Source organism: Anabrus simplex, chromosome 8 (genome assembly GCF_040414725.1).
Source record: "Anabrus simplex isolate iqAnaSimp1 chromosome 8, ASM4041472v1, whole genome shotgun sequence".
Taxonomy (NCBI): Eukaryota; Metazoa; Arthropoda; class Insecta; order Orthoptera; family Tettigoniidae; genus Anabrus; species Anabrus simplex.
The window spans coordinates 228,428,610-228,449,890 of NC_090272.1; the positions used below are offsets into that span (position 1 = coordinate 228,428,610).

Genomic DNA, 21,281 nt, shown 5'->3' on the forward strand with positions numbered 1-21,281 from the left:
TATCGTTCGATTGCAATACCACAGAAAAGAAAACACTATCCAAGGCTACTGCCCGTATTTTCCTTATTTTCGAACGTGACATTCGAAGAAACACTTGTCATGCAGGGCCACACCGCATTTAACACACCTTCTGTTTGTCGAAATGCAGAGAGCACATAGTGTTCGTTTGTCTTGCTTCACTACAATGTGCCCTCTTTTATCGAACCGGATGTCTGACGAGACTGTACTAGCAACTGCAGTTACAGTTATCCGCAAATATGTGATAAGGGAGCACTTTTCATTTCCGTTCTGAGGCAGATTTTCAGAAAACGTAATTATAATTCCTCCTCCTAACCCAAAATCTTGCTTGTACTCATTCTGCTGTCCCTTTGCAACTTGGTAGACGTCAAAGTCGATCAGGTAACTCAGTCTTAGATTATGCCACCACACTTTGTATCCAAAGCAGATTGGCTTGCCTCGAATGTACTGTTCCAGGCCGTGCCTCCTGCAGTACAGGATTATAGCTGCAGCAATGCTTGACTTTATCTCCCACGTAGCAAATTCCTTGAAAATCTCTTTCAGTTTGTCTAGGTATGTTCTAACCTTCGCAATACGATAATTTTTGTCCAAGCTGGTATTTTCGCTCAATTGAAGACTCCTCACAATTTATTCAAACTTAGTTCTTCGCATTGTACTACTTTCTTCCCAGTACATCCTATACTGGGACAATGGAACATAACCACTGAGTAAGAGAATACCACTAAAAGCTTTCAGCTCATCGGTAGAAAACTGAAACATTGGTCTTCATTCTGAACAGAATATATGACACTTTGTTTCACAATATCTAAAGTCTACTCCTCACAGTAAAATAGCTGAAATACTTCTACAGAAGATAATGGCTTACATAATGCATTAGACTCGTAAAATACATACTTGTTTCTGTTCTCTAGCGTTTTCTTCAGTTCACAGTTTTCAGGCAGATCACAATTTCTCCACATTCTAACCTGTTTCTTGTTCCTGTTCCCCAACAAACTAATTTTTGCCATTGTTGCACTGCAACTACTCATAACCTGTTCGCTAATATCGTGAGAACTGTCTTGGTCTGGAAGTTCAATCTCCTCAGAATATTCTTCTACAGTTTCTCCCTCAAGTACCATATCCTCATTGAAACTACGGAAGATGGCTTCGGCTTCAGATCTTAGCTGCTGTCCACTTAGATTATTTATTGTTCGTCCAGTGTCTCTGTCACCGCTGCCTTCATCTGTGTCATACCTTACCGGCGGGGGAGCCATACATATATCCACGCAGTTGGCTTGTAACATATCCGGAGGCTCTTCCTCCTCCGGTAATGTCACTATCTCGTGCACGAGCAGGCTCCTACATGAGATGAAAAAGAGAACGAGAATTTAAAAAGTGCACAGAAGTACTAAGAAAATGGTAAGAACTGTAATAATATGTCAAAAGATACCAGAATAAAATTTAATATTTTTTATATCATTTGTGCTCGGTGTTGCGAAAACGCAACACTCGTAATCTAACTAGTCTGAGTGGCCCATTGTTGCATCAGGGATTAATTTTTTCACACAGGCATATGTTATCCCTGTGCTATGCTATAAACACGAGTCCGTCATTATAGCTTCAGTTTCATTCATCATCATCATCATCATCTGTTTACCCTCCAGGTTCGGTTTTTCCCTCGGACATAGCGAGGGATCCCACCTCTACTGCCTCAAGGGCAGTGTCCTGGAGCTTCAGACTCTTGGTCGGGGGATACAACTGGGGAGTATGACCAGTACCTCGCCCAGGCGGCCTCACCTGCTATGCTGAACAGGGGCCTTGTGGAGGGATGGGAAGATTGGAAGTGATAGGCAAGGAAGAGGGAAGGAAGCGGCCGTGGCCTAATGGTAGGTACTATCGCGGCATTCGCCTGGAGGAGAAGTGGGAAACCATGGAAAACCACTTCCAGGATGGCTGAGGTGGGAATCGAACCCACCTCTACTCAGTTGACCTCCCGAGGCTGAGTGGACCCCGTTCCAACCGTCATACCACTTTTCAAATTTCGTGGCAGAGCCGGGAATCGAACCCGGGCCTCCGGGGGTGGCAGCTAATCACGCTAACCACTACACCACAGAGGCGGCTTCAGTTTCATTACTATTTACTTATCGTTGTTTTCAGTCAGACATAGCCATACTTCGAGTTCATTCACTGCTTCAGTTCACTAGCTCTCCACACGACGACACGCTGTCAGATACGGTGGGAAACACGTGGAGCTCGTAGCTTGAGTCATTGAGTAACTAAATGGCTAACACAAAAGAGTTCACAATAGCTTCTGCCAAATTGATTTAAAAAAAGGTATATTATTGTATGCTGTTGCAAAAACGCATCACCGGGAACTAATGGGTTAAAAATATGTTAATGTCACATTGACTATGTTCACATTATTAACACCATACCAATATATTTTTATTTTGTCTTGTAAATATTGGTTATTAATATTATTTTAAAAAATTAAGATGTGCTGTCCTAACATTGAGGTATGTGGTGTTTCTGTTTTTCTCCTTTTTTCAAAATGTTCATTGTTGTGCATATATTATTGTTAGTATTAGGAGATCACTTGACAACTCCTATACTGTTGGCATATTTCAAAATATGTAATTGTACAGTCTATGGAAGCTAAATAAGTGAATGAATGAATGAACATAGTTCATCTTGGAAGTTTTATCTTTGGATAGAACGTTTTGATACAAACTTTGAATAGTCCATAGGTCACAAATACACAGAGTTAAAAATCAAAACTCATTTGAGATTTGAACCCAGACACATTAAGTTTGCAGTCAAGTGATTGATTCCTGGATCTAGTGAGGGTGAGAGACTGAATCCTAACCACGGTATGTCCAGATTTATGTGAAATCCAAACTGAACAAACATGATTTTTCCTTTAAGAAAGACAGAGGGAGGGAGGGCACACAATCGAGTTCGTAAGTTTGTCTAGACTAGGTTTTGCCACTGGGGGCAGTGAACCACGTAACAATGCAATTTACTTACTTTGCCATGAAAGGAACATGTGTGGCTTCTCTGTACAGGTCTGTAGCCATTTTAGTGGCGTCTGCTATATTTCTACAGTCCATGAGCCAAAACCTGGCAGAAACTGTGGTGGTGAACGTGACGCAATCCTTGACGAAGGTGAGAGGTGTGGAGCCAGTGACATCTTCCCACTGCGCTCTGGTGGTCCCTCCTATCAAAGACAAACAAGTAAATGTAATTAAATACAGGCTATTTCACATCACGAGCATTAACACAATTCCTCACTTCCCAGTCATAGGTAACAAAGCAGCCGACAAAGTTATTTTACTATTTGCTTTACATCGCACTGACAAACAGGTCTTATGGTGACAACAGGAGTGGGAAGGATGTGATCAGACTTAATTAAGGTACAGCCCCAGCATTTGCCTAGTTCAAAAATTGGAAATGATGGAAAACCATCTTCAGGACCGCTGACAGTGAGGCTTCAAACACTCAAACTGATGATACGGTCACTTGCTCGGTCCGACAAGAAAGATCCAGACATTCGTTAACAAATGATTAAAAGTATATTAGGCAAACACTGGTGTGATATATGCTCCACACGGCTTTACTTCTAAATTGACAGTTCGCAAAAACTGTGAACATCGCCTAACCTACATTCCCAGCTCTCTACCACTGCGATAACAGCTGATGCAATAAGTGCAGCACACAGCCCTCATAAAATGTAATACCATACTCAGAATATCTAATGAATCCCGAATGAAAACAAACTCGCACAAACTTCAAAGATGCTGTATGCAGTTACTAACAACGTCAGAGCCTAAAACAAGAACACATTTTTAAGAATAAAAGAGAATGAGGAAATAAAAAATTACTCGCAGCTAATGGGTGGAAGAGGAAGGAGATTATGGCCTACCTACTGATCTCAGCGTCACCTTCTCGCCACTTGTCTTTCCTGAACTACAGTGATACATTAACCAACACGTGGATGTAAATAAAACTGCAGCTACACTGAACAAGATATATATATATTTTTTTTGCTATTTGCTTTACGTCGCACCGACACAGATATGTCTTATGGCGACGATGGGATGGAAAAGGCCTAGGAGTGGGAAGGAAGCAGCCGTGGCCTTAATGAAGGTACAGCCCCAGCATTTGCCTGGTGTAAAAATGGGAAACCACGGAAAACCATCTTCAGGGCTGCTGACAGTGGGGTTCGAACCCACTATCTCCCGATTACTGGATACTGGCCGCACTTAAGCAACTGCAGCTATAGAGCTTGGTACTGAACAATTAAACCTATTAAAAAACTATAGGCTATTGTAATAACTTACACTACACAAATTGTAAACTTTGCTATACTGTACTATACTGGAGGGATGAAGACCAGATATAACAATCTGAAAAACACAAATAAAAAATGCAAAAGATCATGAACTGTACTGAACACTATACATGCTGAGCGAGATAGCTTAACCAAGTGGTCAATGTACACAATCCAGATGGCAACTAGGTTTTGAGATCGCGATCAACCAATATCAATCCAGTATGAATGATGGCTTGCGATTCGTTGGATGTCTGTGTTTCCAAGCACCACCACCAGACAGAACCAAAATCTGTGAAAACGGCAATTTAGAAACTATGAGGTTCAGGCTATAGTGTCCAATGAAGCACTCTGGGAAAATTTATATCAATTACCGATCGACCAGTTGATTGGGCATACTGTGCATTGTGAAGATCTGACAACAACATCGCCGAACAAGCCCCACAGTAGAATCAGTAACACTGAGTGAGTTGGCCATGCAGTTAGTCGCGCAGCTGTGAGCTTGCATTCCAGAGATAGTGGGTTCAAACCCCACTGTTGGCAGGCCTGAAGATTGTTTTCCGTGGTTTCCTTGATCAAGGCTATAGCCGCTTCCTCCCCACGCCTAGCACTTTCGTATCCCATCGTCGCCATAAGACCTATTTGTGTCGATGTGACCTAAAACATATTGTTTAAAAAAAGAAGGAAAAAGAATCCTTAACCCTAGAACTGCCAATCGTCGCGCTTGCAACTCAATACAATGTCACTACAAGGCCAACGTCGCACGCGCGACGCATAGTACATGCGTTCGCTTAATCACTTATAATATAATTTATCGTTCACTTACACTATTTTAGCAAGTAAGACTTTTTAGAGGAAACTTTAAGTCTTTCATCACATATTCCTCACTAAAAGGAAATGACTCAGTCAAGGTCAGGGTAGGTATAAAAGTTAGCTACTATTTCCTCAACTCCCAGTCGTCTCAGTTGCTATGTAACTTCACGCTCGCTTGCTGTTCCTGTTAGTTTCTGTGAATATTTCTTTCAACAGGTTATTGAGTTTATTTTATTTTTACATTGTTTCCTTTAAAGGGTAAACTTTCATCATGGATGATGAGCTTCGTGATTCAAGTGATATTCGCAAAGTTCTTGAAGATGATTGGGATGCTTCCTCATCCAGTGGTATATTTTCTTTAGCTGATGAATCTTCTGACAGCGGAGAAGATTATATTCCAGAATCTGAAGTTGAAAGTGATTCCGATGACCCGAGCAGGCTTGCCGACGTTTCTTTGGATGATACTGTTCCTGTAACCCCATAGTGATGCAGGGTTTATCCACCCGAACAGGAGTTCGATGATTTCGATGAGATCCGCGCAAGGAATCCTGTCATTAGGAACTGTCTGCCCGAAACAGTACACCAATTATGTATTTCTGGTCATGGAGGAGAATCTTTTTCTAGACCCACCAGCGAATATAGCAGAAGAAGGTGATCACAAACATGAACTATCTCATCGACCCGGACGAAAGGAAAGGTTGTGTGCTGTTTGTGGTCATGTGAAAAAAGGGGGACGAAGCCATTTTTGGTGTCCCGGATGTAATTCTGGGATGCACCGTGAATGCTTTCATAAACTGCAGTATTTCTGGAGGCCTACGAGGCCTGGGAGGAAAAGAAAACGCTCTGAGAATGACTCCCAGAAGTGCTCGGCAGCTGACGGAACTGTGTGCAGCTCGGAACTTTTTAAGTCTCTTGAGAACTTAATATTTTAAAAAAACTAGAGGAAATGTTGCGTGTTTTGTATATAGTGGTTTCTTAAAATGAGTGGTTTTTATTACTTTTTTTTTTTTTTTTTTGCTAGGGGCTTTACGTCGCACCGACACAGATAGGTCTTATGGCGACGATGGGAGAGGAAAGGCCTAGGAGTTGGAAGGAAGCGGCCGTGGCCTTAATTAAGGTACAGCCCCAGCATTTGCCTGGTGTGAAAATGGGAAACCACGGAAAACCATCTTCAGGGCTGCCGATAGTGGGATTCGAACCTACTATCTCCCGGATGCAAGCTCACAGCCGCGCGCCTCTACACGCACGGCCAACTCGCCCGGTGTTTTTATTACTAATGGTGAGCTTGAAAATATGGGGGAAAACTTTTTTTTTTTTAATTTTCCAAAATTTTGATCGCCTGATACACACGAGATAAGTAAGTAAATTATCTAATACTTATAAAAGCATGTAAAATAAAGCTTTCTGCATAATATGGCGTGCTATTATTTATAAGTTTCATATTCCGTATTGATTGGATTCAATGTAATAGACAAGAAAAATGTTCCACCGATCAATACATTTATTGTGAACATTTTTCTTGTCTATTACATAATATGGTGTGCTTCAAGTTTAACTTTTCTCTATCTAAGCGTGCTTTTGTTAAAAACATAAATGTGTATTACATGCGAAAATGGCCTGGCATTTAGGGAAAAACACTCGGCACTTCTAGGGTTAAGGATACAGGAGAAAAGGAACTCCTAAGAGGATGTGGAGAAGATTGGTGGAAGAGGAGATTCTTCTACAGATAGGTTCTAGCTGGATAGACTTAAAGAAAACAGCTCAGCACAGAACTAGATGGCAAAACGTGGTTTTGGTCCTATGCCCCTCCCCAGGAGTCAAGTCAACTTTTGTTCTTTCAGCATATCATTCAAAATGATTTCCACAAAGAGTCAACTTCCTGCATAATAGTCACTTTCTCATGATGACTGTGCAGAACACCTCCAGAACATCGCATAAAAAATACTGAATCATTCTCTGCATAGACACATCCAATTATTGCCAAGAGATGAAGTATGTGTGTTGAGTATTCAGCCCGAAGGCTGGCTGAATCTTCAACAGCACTACCATCAGCTGTTATAGATGGCCTAGCCATCACAAGGAAAATGAGGCACAAGGTAGTTTGCCGTTGCTTTCCTTACTGAGCCAGAAGTTGCTATTGCATATCATTCTGCCAAGCGCACTGAAATGTACGCACCAAACGACACTATGAGTAACATTTGTACAACATTTATAACAGGGACTGGCTGACTGCTCATACCTCAGTCACTTTCATATGGTGAAAGCTAAGGATGAGACAGACTGATCAATATTCTAGTCCATACTAGAAGACACAGTGCACTGTAAACACTAGGTCTCAACAGCAAAGGCACAAGGATGAAATAAAACTATATATTCCTGGAACTATCTACTACCTCTATCATTACAGCTATTGACAAGACTCTTGTGAGAATTGCTATTAAGGTTAGTTGCTAATCTAGAAATACAGAGTGGTCAGTTTTGTGATGAAATGGCGTATGGCTTTTAGTGCTGGGAGTGTCCGAGGACATGTTCGGCTCGCCAGGTGTAGGCGTTTTGATTTGACTCCCGTAGGCAACCTGCGCATCATGATGAGGATGAAATGATGATGAAGACGACACATACACCCAGCCCCCATGCCAGCAAAATTAACCAAGGATGCTTAAAATTCCCTACCCTGCCGGGAATCGAACCCGGGACCCCTGTGACCAAAGGCCAGCATGCTAACCATTTAGCCATGGAGCCAGACAGTTTTGTGATGACCAAACCTTACACACAAACACTATTCCATAGTAATAATAATATCAAAAGGAGCATTTTGACAGTTAGCAAAGGAGAAAAGTCTTACTGTAGTGCTGTTGTGCGGTGTGGCCACGACCGCACATTCCTTTCTCCTTCTCACTCTCATGTTGGTTTGTTGAGAACACTGTATTCTGTTGTGTACCAGACTACTTTTTCTCATGTTCTATACAGTACTTAATAATGGCCACACAACAGAAACAGAATAACACTCGCACTAAACCATTCGGAACAAATTCTGAGAAGTGAAAGGTATAGCAACTCCAAGCGGACAGCAGCATGTCTCCATGGCGACCACAGTGGGTTCGCACACGTTTCCATGGCAGCCTTACCCTTACTCCCTTCTGTCCAGTGAGGCAGGCAGGCAGTAAACGGGTCCTCCCTGCTCTAGCTGAGAGAACACTTCCTTTAATATTGAGACTATAACTGTATAAGAAACCAAAGATCAGGATTTAGAAATTGGAGAAGGAGGATAAAAGAATGGCATTCCAAGACTGTATAAAAAAGGAAGTTGCCTAACATGGAAATACGAAGTGGAGAAGAAGAGTGGGACAATTTAAGACAGACATTTGTGGAAGCAGCAATTGAGGTATGCAGGAAAACAAAAGCAAAGGTTAAGGGAAAGGAGACACGGTGGTGGACAGACAAAATAAAAAAAGAAATAAAAGGAAGGAACAAGATGAAGAAAGAAATGGACAAGGAAAACCAAAAAACGTATCAGAGGTATGAGAATAAGATAGAAAGGTTACATGTGGAATACAAAAGATTGAAACTACAAGTAAAGAGGAGTATCAAGGAAGAAAAGGAGAAATGTTGGGGAGAGTTTACCAAAAAATTGAGCAAGATAGTCGAGGAAATCAGAAATTATTACACAGAGTAATAAAATAGAAAACAATAGATCAAGAAAAAATCAAGGCATTAGAGAGATAAGATGGATCCATAGTACATGACGAAAAGTGTCTTCAGAAGGTGATGGCAAAGTATTTTGAAAAACTTCATAATGAGGATGACTACTCGGAGGAAGAAGGAGATAAGAAAATGGAAATAATAGATGGAGAAAAAGAAGAGAACCTGATAACATGGTTGGAAATTTAAAGGGCAGTGAAAGCAATGACCAAACGTAAAGCAAGTCGAAAGGACAAATTCAATGCTGATATGATTAAGGCAGCAGGAAGCATTGGACTACTGTGGCTATACAGAGCCCTCAATGCCATATGAAAGGATGAAAGGATACCTGAAGATTGGCAACAAGGAAGCATGGTATTACTGTTCAAAAAAGGCAATAGGAAGAAATGTGAAAATTATGGAGGTATAACCCTTATCACATGGGCTAAAAATAATGGAGAAAGTCATAGACAAAAGACTGAGGGATATAATAGAAACACAGTTAGAGGAAGAACAATATGGCTTTAGACCGAATAGATCAACAATAGACTTGATATTTAGAGTGCGAGCGATAATGGAAAAACATCTGGAAAGGAACAAGGAAATCATCTTCGTATTTTTGGATTTGGGAAATGATTATGATACAGTTAAGAGAAAACATGTATGGGAATGCCTACTGAAAAGGAATGTACCAAAATCATTAATTAACAAGATAAAAATGGTGTATCATGGGAGTAAAAGCAGTGTACAAGTGGGGAGTGGTGACCCTGAAACATTTTATGCAAAAAAAAAAAGTCTCAAGCAAGGAAGTGCACTATCGCCATTATTGTGTCAGTAGTGATGAAGTGAATGCTTTGGTATTTGCAGATGATGCTGTGATTTGGGGAAAGGGAGAAAAGAAAATACAAAGGAGAGTGGACATCTGGAATGAAAATCTGAAGGAGTTTGGAATGGTAAAAAAAAAAAAACCTGTAGTCACGTACTGTGGAAAAGAGAAAAAGAGTAGCCAAGTGAACATGGGCGGAGAACGGTTAGAGAATGTAGAAGAGTTTACATATCTGGGTAGCATTATTAATGGAAGTATTGAAATCAACCCTGAAATTAATAACAGACTAAGTAAAGGTACAACATTTTATCATCAAGTCAGAGAGCTTTTATGGGATGACAAAGTACCGGTACCCAAGAGAACGAAATTAACATTATATAAACAGTATTTCACACCAATTGTAACATATGGACTAGAAACGCTGGTAACTAATAAGAGATAAGATAGTAAGATCCAAGCAGTAGAAATAATTTTTTTTTAAGAACATTGGTTAAAAAGACAAGAAGAGATAGAATTCAAAATATTAACATCAGACAGGAGCTAAATATAGAACCATTAGTACAGAAGATACAGAAAGCAAGACTGAGATGTTTTGTACATGTAAAAAGAATGGGAGAGGAACTGGTAGCAAGAAGGGAATTGGAAAGAGAAGTTAAGGGAAAGAAACCAGTTGGAAGACCGAGAAGAAGGTGGATGGATCAGATTTGGAAGGACATTAGAGAAGCTGGGTTGGATGTGGCAGAAGTAATGGAGCAGGAAAAGTGGAAGGACAGAAAGGAGTGGAGCAGGCTTGTTAACCACACCCAGGCGACTGGAGTGGGACATTGATGATGATGATGATGATGATGATGATGATGATGATGATGATGATGATGATGATGATGATGATGATGATGAACTGTATAACACAGACAAACATCATGACCACAAGACTAGCTAATACCAAACTACCTGTGATACTGCACAGAAGTCTGAGAGTAGGGGCATCTCCTGAATACTGGTTGATCATGCCCTTATTAGCTGCTTGGGGAACTGGTATCGTCAGAGTGATGGGCTTATGGAACTTCCGCCGACGAGGTTCTACGGTGACAATGGGTGAGACTGCTACTCTGTTACCCAACAATTTAGCTGCCAATTCTGCAGGAATGGGCTGAGCCTAAAAAAATAAAGAAATTACAACATTTGTTAGTATCCATAACATCACAGTCATATACTCACTGGTGAGAATAACAATTGTCTTCAGAGTGTATCGGTGTTGTTGACTGTGTGTTCTACAACCATAAACTCTGCTGCAGTGCAAGTTATCTGAATTTATGTGGAACAAGACCACCTCCAATAAGTGAAAAAAAGAAACTTGGATAAAACAGATGGTTACTGAAAAACTATGATTCAATTAGAAATTAGACAAACTCTTGACTCATTGGACTATACAGAATGAACAAATCAGGTTAATAAGAACACCAGGCATTTAAAAAAATTGTGAGTACATTTAAAAAATCAACAAACCTGCTACACTGAACAGTACACTGAATATAATTTTGTTAAAAATTCTGTAACAGTTCTCCGTTTGATAATGCTTTTTCGCTGTTAGGTTGTGCAGATGTCGCAGCATCATATTAGTCGGCCATGATATGCTTTGCTGTTTTGAGTACAGCAGTGTCTTTTCGATCACATACAAACCATCAGTACAACTCATTTTGTCTCTCACATTGGTTATGTCAGTGTAGTCTTCTTCTTCTTCACCATTTTTATTTTCAGATACTGAACGGAGAACGACTTCATCAGTTAATTTACATTGTTTGATAACACCACCACAAGTTTTCCTTTCCCACTAACTTTACAGATAGCCAACTGTGATTGTAGTACTGACAGTGCACAAAACAAAAAAGGAACAAAAACGCACAATAATCTTTCAAGTGACGAGGCAATAAGTGCAACGTTTCAGTTAACGGCAAAACACACGCTCCTGCACCACCCGTGCCTTGGCTACTCTTTTCCCCCTACCCTACCTTTCTCAATAACCTTCCAGCTTCTGAACTCTGCATCCTGAACGGTAGCGTGTGGTGTGTATTACGAAGCGCCCAGTATACAAACAGGAGAACAAGTTTTATGCCATCCTTCACGTTGAATGTGTTAGAATATGCTGCAGAACGTGGACTGAGAGCAGCGAGTCATAAGTACGAAGTGCAGCCGTGCATGATTTGTTATTGGCGTAACTAGAGAAACGACTTATTGGGAGAGAAGAAAAATTAACCTATGTAATTTATTCTGCGGTGTCAAGAAAGGTACATGCAGAAATGTACGTAAGTTCTGGAGTAGGTTAAAGAAGGAAGAGACAACGACAATGCTGTAAATCACAAAATGGTACAGTCTGAAGTGCATGAATTGCACAAAATCTTGGTATTGTACGGAAACATTTAAAAGCAAACGGAGATTGGTCAGAATGCTTTATGCACTGGGAATGGATTAAGTTTACAGGCACTGCAATGCTGTGCAGCTTTGAACTCTGTGCGGTGCTGTCACATAGGCACGCTGTTTGGTCATGTGACCAGCCTGATGTGGTAACAAAACTGTTAAATGTGCTAATATCTCTTCTTTTTTTTTTTTTTTTTGTAAATAAAGTACAGAATTAAATAACTATTTTGTGCATTTTTTTTTTTCCTTTTTCTGCTTTTCAACCATGCCAACCTTCTATACCCTTCCCTATTTTTTAAGTTAAAATTAGGAAAGAAAGATAAATGTTACAGGTGAGTTTTTCATTTAGCTTTTTCACTTTGAAGTTTTTTTGTATGTCTTCATTTCTCACTCTGTCCCTTGTCTTGTCCTCAAGAACTTCATTTCAGCTACCTCCACGTAATATCCCTTTATTCGTACACCTTTATTCCATATAGACTCTGTGTCTGGTGGTAGAAGACACTCCCAAGTCATATTGTTCAGAATATCTTTACATTTTATAAAACAGACAGAAACCTTTGTGTTTGCACACGCTAATCTCAAGAACCACTGATCAGATTTTCTTACAGTTTTTCACTGATACACAGAGCATTTATCACAGGTTTTAGGTGTATGAAACATTATTCTATGGCAAAATGGAGCCAAGCAGTAGTGACCTTATTGAAGAAAATCAAAGGAATACCAGATCTCTGAATGTATTCTTCACTTACGTTGCTTAAACCATCAATGACAGACCCCAAGTATGTGAGGAAGAATTGTTGAACATAGAAGTGCTCTACTAATGGTATATACTTATCTTTAAAACACAGCCCTTGATAAGTATTTTAATGTTATAGTTTACAGTAAAAACAAAACCTTCTGAGAAACCATATTTTCAGATTAATCACGTAACCCTTATCAAAATAAAATAATATATTAACCTCAATAATCTTCTTAAAATAAAAATACCCTTTACAGTATATAATTTGCAAGAATAGTTTAGGAGTCATCGTCATTTTTTTGAAAGTGCAGGAATGGTTCAAATATCGCATGGAGAGAAAGGATCGAGCCAGCAGGCAGGCAACCAGGCAGGCAGCAGGAAGTACCTCAGAAAAATACCACACTGAGCTGTGTACATGCATACAAGGAATATATGTATCATCTACAAGGAAATCTTATAAGGCCTAGCATCGTAAATTCAAAATTGTTCCTGTCCAAAGCCAGGACACTAGTAAAATTTAACCTATCTACAAGCATACTGCAAGACTTACAGTAAGAGAATTACATCCCACCTGTATGCCAACTCGAATCTTCTTAGTGAGTGCAGCTGGAGGGAACACGGCTTGTACTTGTGGTACAACACTAGAAGACACCATACCACCTTCTGGCCCAATGGCATGTACCTCTTGGCGCACACGTGAAACTACTGCGAAGTAATGAGGAAAGTCTGCGGTGAGGATACGAGTTATGCGGCTTGTATGGAGATCTTCTAACTGGCTAATTTCTGAAAATAAAGATAATAAACTAGTAAACAGTATTCTTCAATAGACATGATATTGTAGAGGCTTTTGGGCTTGTGCCGTGTCAAGAAAATAAGGTGAAATTCTTAACGTTTCGCAGAAAACTGTGCTCTGCGTCCTCAGAAGAATTCTCGACTGTCCACGAGAAAGGCTTCTTAAACGACACTTTTTAATTTGGAACATTATAATAGAAGTAGAAGTGGAAATGGTACGTTCATTCACCACGAGATGGCCCCCAGTACGTGGCACAATGCTAGCGTTCAAAGCGGAAGCTGACCGAACCACCACAATCAGATTAAGAGGTTCACATAATGTGTTTGCGTAACATATGACAGGTGTAAGACATAGATATAAGCCTGGAATGAAACATCTGGCAACGAGGAACGTACAAATTTGGAAACACCGAGATGAAATAACAATAGTGAAGGGGCAGGGAAGGGAACTACCTACGTAATTCTTAATGGCTGGCAACCAGGTATTACTTAATTGATAGCCAGTGTCCCTGTTGAAATTGTTAGCCATTAAGAATTTACGTAGGTAGTTCCCTTCCCTGCCCCTTCACTATTGTTATTTCATCTCGATGTTTTCCAAATTCGTACGTTCCTTGTCGCCAGATGTTTCATTCCAGGCTTATGTCTATGTCTTACGCCTGTCATATGTTACGCAAACACGTTATGTGAACCGCTTAGTCTGATTGTGATGGTTCGGTCAGCTTCCGCTTCAAATGCTAGTGTTGTGCCACGTCCTGGGGGCCATCTGGTGGTGAATGAACGTACCATTTCCACTTCTACTTCTATTATAACGTTCCAAATTAAAAAGTGTCATTGTTTAAGAAGCCTTTCTTGTGGACAGTCGAGAATTCTTCTGAGGACGCAGAGCACAGTTTTCTGCGAAATGTTAAGAATTTCACCTTATTTTATTGACATGGCACAAGCCCAAAAGCCTATACAATATCATGTCTATAAGTACAGGCCGTGAAAGCATTAATAGCAACAGTATTCTTCAATATACAGCGAATCTCTTAAATATGAAAGAAAGACAGCGAGGGAGGTCCAACCCTTTTCTCTATGGGATTGGGTATGAAGTGAGCTGAATCTACAGTACCAAGATTTTATGACAGGATGTCCTACCTGACGTCAACCTCATCAGAGGAGTTAATGAAATTAAATTAATGACTTGATACATGATAGTAGCAAGGTATTAAGTGCAATCAAAGAAAAGAGAAATGCGAGTAGTATTGAGAGACCAGTGACAAGTCATTTATATAGAAAAGCATGCGGACAAATATCCTAAAATTGCTGATATTATCAAATCTATCATCTGCTGAAAGGTATAAAGTGGCAGGGAGGGATTCAGGTAGGTGGAAATGTAGTAAGCAGTCTGGCCTATGCTGATAACTTGGCTTAATGGCAGATTGTGCCGAAAGCCTGTAATGTAATATCTTGGAACTTGAAAAGAGGTGCGATGAGTATGGTATGAAAATTAGCCTTTTGAAGACTAAATTGATGTTAGTAGATAAGAAATCCAAGAGAACTGAATGTCAGATTGGTGATACAAAGCTGGAACAGGTAGATAATTTCAAGTATTTAGGATGTGTGTTCTCTCAGGATGATAATATAGTGAGATTGAATCAAGGTGCAATAAAGCTAATGCAGTGAGCTCACAGTTGCAATCAACAGTATTCTGTAAGAAGGAAGTCAGCTCCCGGACGAAACTTTCTTTACATCGGTCTGTTTTCAGACCAACTTTGCTTTACAGGAGCGAAAGCTGGGTATACTCAGGATATCTTATTCATAAGTTAGAAGTTACAGACAAGAAAGTAGTGAGGATGATAGCTCGAACAAACAGGTGGGAACAATGTCAGCAGGGTACTTGGAATGAGGAGATAAACGTTAAGTTAGGAATGAACTCAATGGATGAAGCTGTGTGCATAAACTGGCTTTGGTGGTGGGGTTATGTGAGGTGAATGGACGAGGATAGGTTCCCTGGGAGATTAATGGACTCTGTTATGGAGGGTAGGAGAAGCAGAGGGAAACCAAGATGGCGATGGTTAGACCCAATTTCTAACAATTTTAAAGATAAGAGGTATAGAACTAAATGAGGCCACAGCACTAGTTGCAAATAGAGGATTGTGGTGACGTTGAGTAAATTCACAGAGGCTTGCAGACTGAATGCTGGAAGGCTTAATGGTCTATAATGATGTGTGTGTGTGTGTGTGTGTGTGTGTGTGTGTGTGTGTGTGTGTGCGCGCGCGCATGCGCGCACGTGTGTGTGTATCAAATTTATTTTAATCCTTAGGATTGGCAATGTTAACTTCCTGCCACCAATCAATTTCTATCTTATTTACATAGCTAGTATATTATTAATGTTGTTGCAATGTGAATAAAGAAAAATACCATCACTGTAAAGCTAATACCTTACAGATCTCTATTCCTAAAAGTTTGATTAAAAAAAAGTTCTTAGAACTACTGTAGTAATTAGTGGAAAGATATCTGTGAAATTAAATTCTAACTGCATGTAAAAGCCTGCAATATGATGTATGATACCCAAATGATCCACTGGACAAAACATACCATTCTGGGTTAAATTACATTCCTATTTCAGCTCTTAACTTTCCATTTATGTGAAACATTATCTTCAACTGAAGTAGGAACTGTTCATATTATCACTGTTAACAAAGCGACACTGAGAAGCACGGTTTTCAATCAATTTACTTTTGACAAGCTTTGACCTTGACAGGGCCTACCCAAGTGTAACTGAAATGTGGACACATTTAAAATTCTGAAACAGCCTAATACCCATAAGAATACAAAAGCTTGTCAATCGATTTGACTGTGAAAGCTTGCACCAGTAAATTTTACTACAAACAAAAATCATATATGACCTAAAGATTAGTAAATATTTGATATGAAACCAGAACATCCTTATATCAAGATGGTATCTTAACCACTAATTTACTTACCTTCTCCTTCAAAACTCTCATTCAGAACATCTTGTACAGCCTCTTCACTAGCTTCTAGGGTATGTTCACGCCAACTGTCACCATTATCTGATCGGAGGATGACGATTTCTCGCTCCTTTCCACGGAGAGAGGCAAAATGTGGAACCTCTATAATTACAGGCCTGGAAATAGATCATAAATATATAATACATGCAATACATGGGAGGAATTTGAGTTGTCTTATGGAATGAAGTTCTCAGCCCAAAAGAGTGAAGTGCTGGTAATGACACAAAGCAAGAACTGAGCGCATAATGACATGACATTAGGAGGGGAGCGGTTGAAAAGACCTGAAACCTGGGAAGTGTAACTGAAGAAAATGGAGGAAATAGGATGGAATTCAATGAAAGAGGAAGGTGTGAAAATGGATTCTTTAAGAGTGTGGGAGGACTGATATGGAACAGGAATGAACCACAGAGATGTAAAGGAATTATCTACAAGACATATTTTGTGCCAATTTTGATGTATGGATCAGAAACGTGGGTGATGAAGGAGAGGGATAAAGGTAGAATACAAGCAGTGGAAATGAACTTTCAGAGGTGTCTAGTAGGTTTAACAAGAATGGACAGAGTAAGAAATGAGAGAGTTTGGGAAATGGTAAATGAGGTGCCCCTACAGGAAAAGATAGAAAAATCAAGGCTGCAGATATATGGACATTTTAAGAGAATGGGAGAAGAGGGAATACCAAGAAAGATGTTAGAAATGGAGTTGAAGAGAAGGAGACCTAGATGAAGACCAAGGGACAGATGGCAGAAAGGTGTAAAGAAGAGCATCGAGGCAAGAGGAGGGAACTGGACGACACTGAGAGACGAGAAGTGGTGGATGGACAGAAAACAATGGAGAGACTTATGTTCTAAGCAGACTCAGCCTGTGGTTGGAAACTGCTTCAGATGATAATGATCACATTCCTCAATTAAAATTCAACAGTGCAGGGATATTCCTAGTCATAACACTTGATATTAACGGGTTTCCTCTCTATATGCAAAGGCAAAATTTCTTGATTTTTCCAAATTTTCATTTCAACAAAAAAAATTCATACAACAAAATGTATGTTTTCTAAACAAGAATCAGATGAAAAGATTGCCCTTGTTACATGAATCTTACATTACGACCTGTAATATGCCTCTAAGTTAATATCCATTATAGTGGTGATAGAAATAAATAACAAGGAATTATAACAATTTCAATTCAATCTTTTAACTGCAAATAGGGTGATTAATTTACCATTAAATATAAGTATAGGAAAGGAACAAACAAGTGTCAAAACAGAGCACTGTCGGTCTTGGTTTGAACAGTGGTGGTTCGTGCATAAAGGGCTTTTGGGCACCATCCCACCGCCTTTTCTGAAACATTTAACATAATTTCACTCTGTAACTGATTACAATACAAAAGAGATGCACAAATGTAGTGAAGTCGAACTTACGATGGTGTGCTAGTGAGTTATACAATAATTATCTTTATTATATTGGCTGTAAACACTTTGCTTTTCTATTTTCAAGGAAATGGCAAATGCTTTTAGACCATGGCTGCTGTCCACCAAGCATAATGTTTTCTCTTTAGTCTTGAGGTGCTTGGACTGTGGCAGGAGAGCCCTCAGTAGGTTCCTAGAGTTAGCAAGTGTGCGGGGTGGTGGAGGAGCCTGGAAGGATGATATGGGGTTGTCAGGGGAAGGAAGAGGGCAGGCGGATGTATGGTCTGTCCAGCGGAGCCCTCAGCAACATCGCCAGCCACATTACAATATACCAAGACTGTTTCCTCCACGTCTTACCTTGTTTGTTATTAGAGATTCATTCCAAAACATTTTACAAAACAATGAATTCCATTATACTGGCTATGTAAACAATTAAGTTCTATAAAGAAGCTAAAAATAAAGATTCAAACTGTAACCAGAAGATGACGGCACTATTTGTAGGCTGGTCAAATTATTAAATACATCTTCATGCTTTGAGATTTATGCAAAACTAGAGAAATTCAGGTGCGTACTGTTTATTTGTTTACGTGAATGTCGTTATATCATTTGTGATCAGTGAAACAGTGCTGTGGCAGAGTAGTCGTGATTTCTGTAGCTGTTAGCCTGTTAATGCGTGTGTATAAATGCCATTGTAGTGTAGTTAATCAACTAATTACTGTTGTAGGGCAAGCAGATTTCTATTCAGCCAATGTCATCAGATTATTATTATTATTATTATTATTATTATTATTATTATTATTATTATTAATCTAAAAATATTGTGGTGCTGGTCAGTGAAAACTGGACTGACTGGAGAGGGGGATGGTGGCACAGCCCTGCCAGAGTAAAATGTCACGAACTGCCACTGATTTTGAATTACCCTGTATATTCCAAAGACCATGAACTGCTACTTTACTGTATAGAGATGCTATTATCCAACAGATGCTAAAAACTTAAATGCTGCTGTTATTATACTCTTTTCTTAGCATAAACAAAAGTTGAAGCACATCCACAATACAAGCATAACAAGAGATGATGAGGTCATGGATACAGTCCAAATTTTTTTGTAATTACATACTTTTTCCTTAATATGTGTCTGTATGAACACTCAAAATATAGGCAAATTAGGCAACCTAGGCTATTATATTCCATTTTATTACCCTCTTTTTCTTCACATAATTCTACATGTGTTTAAGATAATTGTCATATAATTTTACATAAAATTTACTTTCTCTCCAAGGGAAGAGAGAATTTAAAAAAAATATGTATATAACATTAATGAGGGATGCGAGATGTGTCTAATGGAATAAATCCAAAATTGCATGTTAAGTGGTGAATACTGACTTCGGCTAAATCTCTGAAAGCATGAAAAACTTATGGACTTTCACTCACGGAAACGATTGACATCATCTGTGGTTTAAAATAAAGATAAACAACTCAATGCTGTCATTGGAACTGTAGGTGAATAAGTCTTGAAAAAATCCAAAGCTATCTTTCAAAGTAATCCAAGTTATGCCACTTTATCTACTGTTAGCCAGATCCTCAGCGGAGAAAGACATTACTATCGGTCACATCCATGTGTTGAAGTATGCACCTGTGACCTCATAAGATGTAGGAGAGATCCTTTTTAGTCTTCAAGAACATACCTTCCAATCTCTGACAGAACTTATCTACTGAAAACATGGAAAAATATCTTGTGGTATATTTTATTTTATGCCTTGGTTAACTTGAGAATCGCACCAAAAAATACTCTAAATGACATGTGTAGTTTGTACAAAATTAATCTTCCTAAACTATTTTTGATAAATAGCAACAATTTTTCACTCCGTGTGGAATTTTTATATTTAATAGTACATATTTTGAGATCATTTGTTACATATTTATGTATGTATTTTTAGGGTAACATAAAATCCTGGACTCTTAAGTCATAACATAACTAAGGTAAAGTTATAAGGAGATTCCCACCTTCCAATACTTGTCAATTTCTTATAACAGTTTTATTGTTTACATGACATAATCTAGCTTAATCTCTAGGTGTATACTAAATAAACAGAACATGTTTCGTTGCGATTATGGAACATCTTCAGCTAAACAAATAAAAATGGCAAGACAATTAAAACACACATAATGATTATGGTGATGAAATAATTCTTTTAGTTGAAGATGTTCCATAATCGCAACGAAACATGTTCTATTTATTTAGTATACACCTAGAGATTAAGCTAGATTATGTCATGTAAACAATAAAACTGTTATAAGAAATTGACAAGTATTGGAAGGTGGGAATCTCCTTATAACTGAATCTTAGTTGCGTTGAGCCAATACAGGACAAAATATGAGATTTATAACCAGTCATAACATATCCGATATATCAGCGCAAATGGTTAAAAATTTAACTATGGTGAAATCTTACAAAAATGTCTAAAACCAATGTCAAACGTCTCTTGCACACATGTAAACCATAAGGGTAATATTGTCCTGTATAGTTTCTTACCCCAAGAATTTTGCTCCAACTGGTCCAAGCTCCAGAATCCTGCTGGCAAGAGCCTCTCCCTCCATCAGAGGAGGAGGGTTGGTCAACTTGTCCCTGCGCAAGTACCGGCACGTGATACGCATTGGCATCGCGGCCTTGCGCGGGGGGACGATGACGCGCACACCCGAATGTCTGCAACCACGCATCGCTCCACCTCGGGCATCCACCAGGAAACTCACAAGGAAGCTAAGAGGACAATGACCAATCAGAAGAGAACCAATGTACTTTGCCATTATTGGGAAATAAGAAAGGAAAATAACAATATTTCCACACCTCTAATTTGTATATAAATTATGGAATAATATTGAAAATCAACCAGTGACTGAAGAAGTAAATACTGTTAGTAAATTCTCAACGTTGTCTCTATGGTTTAATTCATATATGTAAAGAACAAAGTATATAAATCACTTATTTATTTTTAATGGAATTGGTAAAAAGTACACAGAAAAATTTAACCATAAATTTATTAATTACTTTTTAAATCAAAAAGCACTTTACTTTGAACTTTGTCAGTCTACTTCTATAAAAATTACTAATAATTTGCAATAACATGAGACAAATTCAAGTGGTGTTCAAAATATAACAATAAAATATATACCGCAAAACTATAACTTCTATTATAGTACAGAATAACTGGAGACTGGCATGCCTTATTAAAACTACAAATTATTTTCCTGATTACAATCATCATCATCATCAT

General features: G+C 39.0%; 1 protein-coding gene across 7 annotated transcripts in view; it reads right to left on the reverse strand.

The window, feature by feature from the left end:
- Positions 1–21,281, reverse strand: part of LOC136879031 (ankyrin-3) — a 682,638-nt gene that overhangs the window by 81,856 nt on the left and 579,501 nt on the right. For all 7 annotated transcript variants that reach the window (XM_067152757.2, XM_067152756.2, XM_067152753.2 and 4 more), the window contains 5 exons: positions 20,543–20,767; positions 16,563–16,723; positions 13,373–13,584; positions 10,599–10,803; positions 3,025–3,214 (listed from right to left, as the gene is read on the reverse strand). In XM_067152757.2, coding sequence (XP_067008858.2) covers positions 3,025–3,214; positions 10,599–10,803; positions 13,373–13,584; positions 16,563–16,723; positions 20,543–20,767 — 993 coding nt within the window. The remainder of the gene's footprint in view (positions 1–3,024; positions 3,215–10,598; positions 10,804–13,372; positions 13,585–16,562; positions 16,724–20,542; positions 20,768–21,281) is intronic.